The following is a 10924-nucleotide window of genomic DNA, read 5'->3' as shown; positions in this document are numbered from 1 at the left end:
TATATTCACTTATCAAAGCTTTATCTATAATTTTAACAAAGTAAGATTGAAATAATATTCATGTAACAAAAAACCCGAGACCCCAAAAAACCCGACAAAATCGAACAAATTCAAACCGATGTAGTTGATTTGGTTTAGTTTTGATAAAAACCGAACCAACACAGTCCATGTACACCCCTATTGACAAATATTGCAAAGAAGTTAAAGAGTTTAGTGTCCTAATGTCTCTTCATATCAAAATTATGGTGCAAATTTTCTGTACATTTTTTTTATTTGTTTATGCCCAAAAATCAGTCTATCTAATCTAATTCGACAGAACCCACCATCATTGTTCCTATTTTGATTTTAGATTTAGTATTCATTTTTCTTCAATCACTGAACTATAAAATTGTTAAAAAAATATTAGGTTCTTATATATATATATAGGGGTGGATCTACTGTTGAAGTGACGGGTTCCGCAGAACTTAGTCGCTTTAGCCCGAACTTTGTATTTGTGCTAAGAATTCACTTAATATGTATATAATTAATTGATCAAGAACCGACAAAGTAAAATATATTGGAATTCTAGAACTCATAAACGTAAAATTTTGAATCCGTCTCTATAGGTAGGGTCACAACATTTATTAAGATAGTAAGCTAGTAAAATTTTTCATTTACTGATTATGAAAAATTGCTGATAGCAATGGCTGTAAGTGAAGGTAGTTAGCACTTTCTTCCATTTCTTATTTCAAGCAGGCATGAAATTAACTGGTGGCGTTCTAAAATGTCTTATGTCTACGTTATTTTGCTTTGATGTTCGAACTAACATTACAATATTTCTTTTTCAAGCCACAATTATGTATTATTTATTTCCCTTTCCTACATCATTATTGAATATGACAATTTTTCTGCGTAATATGAAATTCATTACGTTTATAGAAAATGGTCTCTATCCATTTCAAGTAGGCGGAAAATTTATGGGAATTTTTTAAATTATATATTTATAGTATATTCTCCTCTAACCCTTAGGATCTCTCTTTTAATGGGGGTTTTTCCACTTTGGACCCTACGGTTTGGACTAAACAAGTCTTGAATTTCATTGCTCGTAAATTTAGGGGTGTTCCATCCGAATCGGAAAATCATACCAAACCGAAAAGTCAAATTAAATCGATTAAAAAACCCGATTAAGTTTAGTTTGATTTGGTTTGGTATTGAGTAAAACAATCCGAACCAACCCGACATATAAATATATAATTTTTAAATATACTTTTAAGATTTTATATAGAATTTCTTTAGAAAATGTCTAGAAATCTGGGATTCTCTCATGGAATGTAGCATTTAATAGAACTATAAAGTGCATCCATATTTATTTACGTTAAATAGTGAGTTGTATCATCATTTTCTTATCAAGTGTTATTGAAATACGTCAATCTCCTTTTCATATTCATATGTCAAAATTTGTTATGTTCTTATACCTTTTTAGAATTCGAAATGATATATCGATAATTTTAAAATTAAATAGGACATATCATTATTTAGGTTTCATATTGATTTTATGCTTAATTATTAAATTCGATTAACCTTCAAATCGTAAATCAACGAAAAATTATTGTTAGACGATTAAGAAAATAATTATCATATGTTACTAATAATAATATTTTAATAGATCATATGTTTTTCAGTTTTTTTCAATTTTTACTAAACATATATTCACTTATCAAAATTTTATTTATAACTTTAATGAAGTAAGATTGAAATAATATATATGTAACAAAACCCAAAAAACCAGAAAAAAACCGACAAAATCGAACCAATCCAAACCGATATAGTTGGTTTGGTTCGGTTTTGATAAAAATCGAACCAACCAATATAGCAACGTAAAAAAGAATTTTTTTTTTTTTTTTTTTTGTATGTATTGGTAGTCCTTTGTTTTCTTTTTGGTACTGGTACTTTAGGACATAATAACAATAAATTGTTTGGGAACTTAGTTTCAATTAATAAGTTTCCTAATGATGTGCAAAGTAGTTTTAATTTTTGAGGTTCTAGAAACCTAGTGATTAGCATCTCCATTTAGTTGCTAATCAGGAGTTTTCAACAAGATTTGAATAAGCTGGTGACCTAACACAACCATTCAAGGACTATTTCACTAGCTTTTGTGGCAATTTTATGTGATCTTTGGTATAAATAGGGTTTCATTTTCAGATAACTCTCTAATTTGCCTTCTCTCCATTTATTAAACTTAATGATTTTTTCTAAATTTTATGTAAATGCATAGTCATCTTACACAAGTCTTTTGTAGAGTCAAATATACTCTTATTTAAACTATACGTACACAATCAGATTATTAAAAATCAAATATATCTAAATGTTTACAAGTAGTACTAAATATGAGTTAGTTCCTATTGCAGTAAGCTTTCGTGCGAAACAAAAGAAATATAGATTTCTAATTTCTTATTTGATCCAACTAATTCAGGTCGTACAAAAAGCCAAAACACATACTCACGTAATTAAATTTCTTTTCTATCTTTGCTCATTATCTCCAGCAATTGTCCACTCTCAAAGAAGTGTAAAGGAAAAAACTTTTTCCACTTTTTAAATTTTTCCAAACTTTGTTATTCATTAAATTATTTTTTTCGCTTTTTTTATTTTTGTTCTGTCTTTCTTTTTGTGTTGTGTTAGTGGGAACAAAACGAAATTAATAAAAAAACATAATTGGACCGTTTCAAAGCCGCAAAAATCACTCAATTTCTAGGATATACACCCCTTAACCGCGTTTAAAATTCTTATATTTCCATTTTCTATTAGACTTCCTTCATAAGAAAAATCCCCACACGCTACTTTAAGGTTATTTTATATTTCCACAAAATACATTTTCCCCAACATTTACTTTAAAATTCATAGTATCTTCCCCACATTCTATAACTTTCATACTTCGTCATCATAAAAGGTGCAAATGAGCCTGGGCTCGTTTGTTCCTATCTTATAGTCTCTCCCAACAACCATTAAAGAAAGGCAAATTCTTGTGTTCAAATTTGCAAGAGTTTCTCTTTCTTTTACTTACTACTCACTTCTTATTGAGAGACTGAGGAAAGAAGTGAAAGGGAAGTAGCTATGGGAAAAAAACTCGATGCCTTACTAGGAAGAAACTTCAAGACTGCTAGATTTAAAGCAACTGCCAATCTTGCCATTTCTAGGCTTGCTGTACTCAAGAACCAGCGTCAGGCACGGTGCTCGATCGCGCGGTCCGATGTGGTTCAGCTCTTAAACCTTGGACACCATGAAAGAGCTCTTCTGAGGGTATCATTCTTACTATGATTTTGATCATTTTGTTAGACTCGTTATCTTGTTCGACTGAATATGTTACTTCCCTTTTGTTAGTTTTGTTGATATTGATTGTAAGGTTTTTCGAAAACAACCTCTCTACCCCATCCTGGGTACGATTTGCGTACACACTACCCTCCCCAGACTGTGAGATCCAACTGGGTTTTGTTGTTGTCTTTTGTTAGTTTTATTATTGCGTTTTGTTTTATATTATTCGTGTGTTTGTAGGTTGAGCAAGTGATCAAGGAACAGAACATGTTGGATGTGTTTGTCATGGTAGAAGGCTATTGTCTTCTGTTAGTAGAAAGGATCAACCTTCTGGAACATGAAAAGTACTATGCGTTTTTACTTTGCTTCTCGTTCAACATTTGATCTATTGTTTTGTGTACAGTACTTCAGTTACTGAGATTTTCATGTTTTTTTTCTGTAGAGTTTGTCCTGAGGAATTGAAGGAGGCAATATCGAGCTTGATTTATGCAGCTTCAAGGTGTGGCGAGTTCCCAGAACTTCAAGAGCTTCGTGTTATTTTCACGTCAAGGTTTGGGAAAGAATTCACAGCTCGTGCTGTTGAATTAAGAAACAATTGTGGAGTAAATCCTAAGGTAATATTATTAGAACACCTGATTTGGTACTAACTACATCTACTAAAATAAACAGCATGCTAATGTCTTGAAGTTTCATGCAATGTAGATGATTCAAAAGCTGTCAACGAGGATGCCTAGCTTAGAACATAGAACCAAAGTACTGAAGGAAATTGCTTCAGAGAATAACATTGTCTTGCAAATTGAGGAAGCAGTTTTGGAAACTACAGAGGTATGTTCCAGAAATTTCAGGTCCACGAAATTCTCGCTCGTGTGACCATCTCATCCCATAAAGTTTAAGAGGCTTGAGAGGCATAATATTTTTTGCTTAATTTATGTCTTTGACAATTCTCAAACTCACTCAAGAATTAATACACAGAAGTTGATTATTTTTCTTACTGTTGATAATAGGAGAAGAAGGATACTGTGAAAAGGCAGGACCAGCCTGAGGGAGATCTATCAAGTAAGTCAGGAGAATATCGGTATGAAGGTCGCATACCAGTTTTACCTCAAGATGGAGACCATGAAGTTGGGAGAAAATATAAAGATGTAGCAGATGCAGCTCAAGCAGCTTTTGAATCTGCTGCTTATGCAGCAGCAGCTGCAAGAGCAGCTGTGGAACTCTCTCGGTCTGAATCGCGTGATCCGGATGACCCAAATAGTCCAAGTCAGAAGCCAAGGGCTGTATCAGATTATCGTGAGGATTTAAAATCCAAGTTTCGTGCAGGAGAGGAGAAGAACAATAAGGAGATGAATGTTGGGGATGTAGTTGAGAAAATCCAGCCTACTCAGAACTATGGTTTTCATTCTGAAGCCAACCAACTCCCTGATGGAGATGAGGAGGAAGAACTCAAAGAGAGGAAGTTTAAAGAGCAGTTCAAAAGATCAGTCTCTGCTTCAAGTTCTGATTCAGCAGATGACATTCTTGATGATGAGGTTATACGTCCAGGACATGGTGTAATCTTCGATGAAATCGATGATGTTGGAAAGAAAAGCAGAATCCCGTCGTTGAAAAGTCCCAAGAGTGAAGTTTTTGGTTCTGAGAAATCAAACAGCAAGGATGTTTCTATCGAAGGGGCCGGCAGAAACTCTTGGTACTTCACTGATAATGAAATTTCTCCAGGGTACCAAGCAGGAAATGAAAAGGAAGTTGAAGGATTCACAAAGCAAGGTGCAGAAAACCTAGACATAAATAAGACGCCAATATCAGTGAGAACTAGAAGGAACTATCACTGGTGACTAAGGGCCAATAAAAGTTTGCAGAGATTATGCGAGTTGGAGTATATATTGTGTGCTTTGTTAATATATTATAGCTTCATATTTTCTTTATTTTTGATGGGATTTTGTAAGTTTGAGCATATATTTTGTGCTTGGACAATATAATGTAGCTTCCTTCTTTGGTTATTTAGTTATGAGCTCTGGACAAATTATATGATGTCTTATCTAAACTTTGTTGATTCTTGAGGGTTAAAATTTTGATGCTATGAGCTGTTATTGCTATGAAAGAAGGTAGAGCTTGTAATTCAGTCCATCACACCATCTAGCTTTCAGCAAATGTATGAGCTGGTGCATCAGAAAGCTCCTAGATAAATTGAAGACCACGAAAAGCACATAGGGAAGATTTTTCAATCGCCACTTTAAATAATAGATGAGCTGTAATAACAACACACAATAAAATATGAACAAATAAAAAAAAAATGAGAATTACTGCAAGTTAAAATTGCAAACAAATATGAGTTTCTTTTGTTTAAGGCTAAACAGATATAGTTTACCCCAGCAATGTGGCAGCTCAATGGCAATCTTGAAGATGTAAAGTACCCGAGAATTGCTGTATATATTAAGTACATTTTAATAGTTTCTTCAGTCTGTCCTGTATTGTCAAACTTCCGATCCCATTTCAGTTGTGTTTTGAACCTAAGATCACTTACAGTTCAAGTCAAATAATGTATATAATGGAAGGTAGTGAATGACAGTAAAGCCGACAGAAATCTCAGAAAGGAAGATTAACAACTACGAAAATACCAAGACTACACAATTTCAAAGTCTACAAATATATACTCATAGAACATTTGATCAAGCATATTCCTATAAAGCGTAACATGTAAATATAGTCACTAGCCTCTAGCACGCTTCTTGCCATTTTGCATCAGGTCAGCAAAAGACTGAAAATCCACACCAACATCATCATCATTCTCAATTCCAAGTTCCTCCTGAAATGCACATGAAAATTAGGAGTATACTTGACAATGAACAAGCACCAATACAAAGACAAACTGATTAATACCTTAAACTCTTTAGGATTTTTGGGAGAGTTCTCAGTTATGGCATCCCATACATCTCTGAACATCCTTTTTCGCCTTCTCCACTGATTTAAGGCTTCAGAATACAACCCCTCAATGGCTTTTCTTTCTTCTGGACTTACCAGGGTTACACCTCCCCGCAATTTAATTAGTTTCTTTTCCATCTCATCAACCTGAAACGATAAAGAAGTTAGTTTATTTTTCAAGTTATGCTGGAGACCAGATCCATATGCTAGAGAGTTTCTCAGATTCTTCATATCCTACCTCTTTTCTCAGTTTGGCTTCTTTAGCATGTATCTCTTCAAGGGTCAAATTTGACTGCAGAGACTTAATTTCTGCAAAGCACCATCATAGTTTACAAGTGAAGACACTCAATCATCAAAGTTGAAGATATCAAATTCAATAACTTCACACAAATTCGTCTTAATAACTCATAGACAACAGCAAAAGAGTACCAATTAAGAATACCTGCTTCAACCTCACTGGTGGCTTTCTTCTGTTCATCCAACTTTTCTTGTAGATTGGCATTTTCTTCCTTCATTTTGTTAAGCTCTTCACTGTCCGGGATGTCAAATTGATCTTGCCGAGCCAAATAGATTTTCTGCTTGCCATACTCTTTAAATGATATCTTACCACTGTCACAGAGATTATCCAGAACTTTTTGTATTGGAGCCTTTTTAAGGTTAAACTTTTGCAGTGAATCTGCCACATTTTGGACATTCAATGGTCTATTTTGCTACATTAAACACCATGAAGGAAAAAAGGAAAATCAGAGACTGTATAACTCAAAATACAAAAAACTTGCAGGGATGTTTCTATGCAATAACAAGATTTAGGAATGATAGCACAAATGACAGCTATCCTGAAAAACAAACAAGAAAGAGAACAACATCACAGATATTGATGAGCTGTACCCTCTGTCAAGACAATCTTTTAGGTAAAAAAAGGGAAATATATTGTGCACACACCCATAGCAACAACAATTTAAGCTCCAAGTGAAGCTATAATTCATCTATATCTTCCACTTGCATTCTCTAAAGTTTTGAAAGAAATTTTTACAGAGAATGCAAATATACTTCTCCCTCTGTTCCACTTTATGTTGCAGACTTTCCTTTTTAGTCTATCCCATAAAGAATGACATATTTCTATATTTAAAATTAATTTAACTGTAAATTTTTCATTTTATCTTAGTGAGATGATTTACAGCCACAAAATGTCTACATGTTTTGTACCACAAGTTTCATAAGTCTTCATTTTTCACTAAAACTCAGTACGCATCAAACATGGCCACATAAAATGGGAAAGAAAAGCTAATTAGTTCGACTAACAACAGCTCTCACTCCTTTATCCAAACATTAACATTATTTTATAGTTTTCCTGATAATTTTTATTACATAACTCTGCTAATTTTAAGCGCAATATTCCAATTAACGTTTCCAATTGAATACCTATACCGCTGAAGCACACTACGATTAGCTAATTTCAGTATAAACGACAAATAATCTAAATCTTAGGCTTTTTTTTCTAACTACTTTTATTTACACATTGCAGGTGAAGAGCCGCATATAAAAATAAATTAAAAAGGACAAATGGAAGCAAAACGGAATAGTTTGTGTTACCTCGTTTACGAATTTGAGCACGATACCTGTAAATTTTCAAACACGAAAAATCGATAAATTTAGGATCTGTAAATAGAGATTTTTCAAATACGAATATATTCAATTCGATTTTCAGCTAAAAATTCAACGGCGATAAAAGCTAATAGTGAAGAGGAACCTAAAGGAGAGGAAAATGGATAGGATTTTTACCTTCGGTGTTATCTGCTTTAGGAGCCATGGTTGATTAGGGAAATTCTCAGAGCTCCTTCGCGCGGGAAAAAGCTTCTAGCAGAATTTTCTCTATTTCGAATTCCAGGTAAAATCATAGAGCCATCTAAGGGGATACGAATGGTGTGGGAATTACCCCTTATTATAATAACCATTAATTACGAAAAGAGGATTCTTACCTCGCAAGCCAGAATCACCAGGCTTAGAAAAGCGGGTAAGTGCACGTTTGACCACTAATAACACATGTATTTACTTTTAAGTCATCGTTTAAAATGTCTTTAGTCTTTAGCCACTGCTTTAATAAACTTTAAGTGCCCGGACGAAAATAGACTTCAGGACTACATGTCCTTAACTTTTGAACTTGGAACTCTAAGTTCAGGACTTCAAGGCTACATGTCCTTAACTTTTGAACTTGGAACTCAAACTTCAAGACCAAGCGTCCTTAACTTTTGAACTTGTAAGTCAAAGTTAAGGACCTATTGTCCTTAACTTTTGAACTTGTAACTGTAAGTTAAGGACTGCTTGTCCTTAACTTTTGAACGTGTAACTATAAGTTAAGGACTATCTGTCCTTAACTTTTGAACTTGGAAATCAAAATTAAGGATCTATTGTCCTTAACTTTTGAACTTGTAACTGTAAGTTAATGACTGTTTGTCCTTAACTTTAGAACTTGTAACTGTAAGTTAAGGACTGTCTGTCCTTAACTTTAGAACTTGTGTCCTTAACTATTGAACTTAACTTTAGGACTTCAAGACTACATTTCCTTAACTTTTGAACTTTAAACTCTAAGTTCAGGACCATGTCTTTAACTTTTGAATTTAACTTTAGGACTTCAGGACTACATGTCCTTAACTTCTGGGAAGGAATTGCATTTCCTGTTTACTCATCACTCTTTTTCTTATTTTCACAACGTTATATCTTAATCTTTTTTTAAAATCTGGAACCTCTCCCCATTCTCCCTTTGCTTTTGTAATCGTTCCCTTATGTTCTTCATACTTGTTTAGCTTATCAACAAGAACTATAACCAAAGGCATTTAACATTCAGTAGCATTAATAGAAGTTCGTACCATTTAGTGCTCTCGTTGACCTTCATTATCAATTGGTGAAGGTGAGGTTCCGAATACACGATTGCGCACCTTAGATGCGGAAATGAAACAGTATAAATACACTGCATTTTCGTTTGGGAAAAGAGATAGAAGAAAGGGTAACTCAGTCTTTTCATATTAATTTTAATAAACTAGTGGCTACTATTGCTAAGCATTAACAATGCTGGATAAAAAGTAAATACCAGCTTAAACAGTGGCTACCCCACGCCATTTCTACTAGAAAAGAAGGGAAATGAATAGCCCATGTACCTTGTCGCTGTGGACCAGCCCAACCTCTCAGAGGGAGAAATTCAAAAATAGTCAGATTTACAACTGGTTGTTCAAAAATAGTCCAGTTTCAAAAGTAATCAAAATTTAGCCACTTTTCATGTAAAGATAAATCTGAGCAAAAACACTGTTCAAAACCCGGAAAATATGCCAGTATATTATGCTGGAGTTCCAGCATAAGTATAATTGAACTCCAGCATATTATACTGGAGTTCCAGGATAAGTATGCTGGAACTCCAACATAATATGATGAAGTTCCAACATAAGTACACTAGAACTCCAGTATAATATACTATAGTTCCAGCAAGTATACCGGTCCAGCATAATATACTGGAGTTTGGAGTACCGATGCTCCAGTCTCCAGTATATTATACTAGAGCCAGCAAAGTATCCCGGTCCAGCATAATATGCTGGAGTTCATACACAGGTGCACCGAACTCCAGTATATTATGCTGGACCGATCTCTGTTGCAGCAAAATAATGACTATTTTTTATTGAGTTGGTAAACGCTGACTATTTTTGAATGACCAGTTGTCACACCTCCTTTTTGCGCGCCCGCCCCGAAGGGTAAATGCAGGAGGGAGTTTTTCCAATTTAAGTGACAATATTCGAAATGGGATTATTTCTTTAATTCAGAGTCGTCACTTGGGAAAGGTTTGTCTTTTGGTGTCCCAAGTCACCGGTTTTATCTTGAATCCCAAATCGAGGAAATTTTCGACTTTCCAAATGAAGTCTGCGAACCAGAAATTCTAAGTAAGGAATTCTGTTGACCCGAGGGAATGTGTTAGGCACCCCCGAATCTCGTGGTTCTAGCACGGTCGCTTAAATTGTTATAATGGCTAAATATCTGATTTTTAATACATGTTATAGATTGTGTGCTTTTATTAGGTTTAAACCGCTTTATTGTTATTATTTATTTTTTATGGAATTGCAACATCGTGAAAATGCATTTCGAACCACGTCACAATCAATGCGCCCGTGGTTGTTAATACATTCCAACTCCGTTGAGATTTGGATTTGGGTCACATAAATGCGCACCTGAATTTAAGAAGGTACTTTAATTAAATCGCGCCTAAAGAGTCTAACGCGTTATTATCTTTGGGGAAGGCAGTGAAATTCACTAAACAGTCCATCCCAAGAAATCTAAATATTTATTATGACCAATTATTAAGGGCCCCGCAATTTGCATTTGTATTTGGCGAGGCTCGTCTCATTTTTTATTTTTGAAAGGATAAACCTACAACGATTACATTTTTCTATTATGTTCGTCTCTATAATGAAATAACAAGAGTTCTAACTCATTTGCATGCTCACGAGCTATTATAGTTGAATTCCGAAAGTCAGTCGTTAAATCTGAAAGACGATACAATAAGAGCAGTTGATTAACAATTATGGGCTCAGGTCCGATGTATGAGAGGTAAAGCTGGGCCTGTGCCATCCTCATTTAGATTTCGGGCTTGGCTGAATGACTCTACACATGTTCGACCTTTAAAAATCCGAAATGAAAGTCGTAGCTAAATGAAACCCATTTTTTATGGATTCAG

General features: G+C 34.4%; 2 protein-coding genes across 2 annotated transcripts; one reads left to right on the top strand and one right to left on the bottom strand.

Annotated features, from left to right (window-relative positions):
- The first annotated feature begins 2869 nt into the window (after positions 1 to 2869).
- LOC104221270 (uncharacterized) lies at positions 2870 to 5311 on the top strand. Its single transcript, XM_009772294.2, has 5 exons — positions 2870 to 3276; positions 3529 to 3632; positions 3731 to 3902; positions 3991 to 4113; positions 4293 to 5311. The coding sequence occupies exons 1-5, from the start codon at positions 3091 to 3093 to the stop codon at positions 5118 to 5120; spliced, it is 1413 nt and encodes a 470-aa protein (XP_009770596.1). The 5' UTR covers positions 2870 to 3090; the 3' UTR covers positions 5121 to 5311.
- A 557-nt stretch (positions 5312 to 5868) lies between these two features.
- Positions 5869 to 8106, bottom strand: LOC104221269 (homologous-pairing protein 2 homolog). The gene is made up of 6 exons (XM_009772293.2): positions 7990 to 8106; positions 7801 to 7826; positions 6650 to 6917; positions 6446 to 6516; positions 6166 to 6354; positions 5869 to 6091 (listed from the first exon to the last, which is right to left on the bottom strand). Exons 1-6 carry the CDS (start codon positions 8015 to 8017, stop codon positions 5996 to 5998), a joined length of 678 nt encoding a protein of 225 aa, XP_009770595.1. The 5' UTR covers positions 8018 to 8106; the 3' UTR covers positions 5869 to 5995.
- Positions 8107 to 10924: the final 2818 nt, after the last annotated feature.

Source organism: Nicotiana sylvestris, chromosome 10 (assembly GCF_000393655.2).
Source record: "Nicotiana sylvestris chromosome 10, ASM39365v2, whole genome shotgun sequence".
Lineage (NCBI taxonomy): Eukaryota > Viridiplantae > Streptophyta > Magnoliopsida > Solanales > Solanaceae > Nicotiana > Nicotiana sylvestris.
Note: the sequence above shows the minus strand (reverse complement) of the source record. Positions and strands in the feature narration are given on the sequence as shown.

Bases quoted from the DNA above. Each gene is read 5' to 3' on its own strand.
- LOC104221269 (XM_009772293.2), bottom strand. From the start codon at position 8,017: ATGGCTCCTAAAGCAGATAACACCGAAG. The intron at 6,355-6,445 runs GTAGGATATGAA...TTATCGTTTCAG, and splicing joins AAGCCAAACTGAGAAAAGAG to GTTGATGAGATGGAAAAGAA. The intron at 6,092-6,165 runs GTATTAATCAGT...TGTGCATTTCAG, and splicing joins AAAATCCTAAAGAGTTTAAG to GAGGAACTTGGAATTGAGAA.
- LOC104221270 (XM_009772294.2), top strand. From the start codon at position 3,091: ATGGGAAAAAAACTCGATGCCTTACTAGGAAGAAACTTCAAGACTGCT. The intron at 3,633-3,730 runs GTACTATGCGTT...TTTTTTCTGTAG, and splicing joins AACCTTCTGGAACATGAAAA to AGTTTGTCCTGAGGAATTGA. The intron at 3,903-3,990 runs GTAATATTATTA...CATGCAATGTAG, and splicing joins ATTGTGGAGTAAATCCTAAG to ATGATTCAAAAGCTGTCAAC.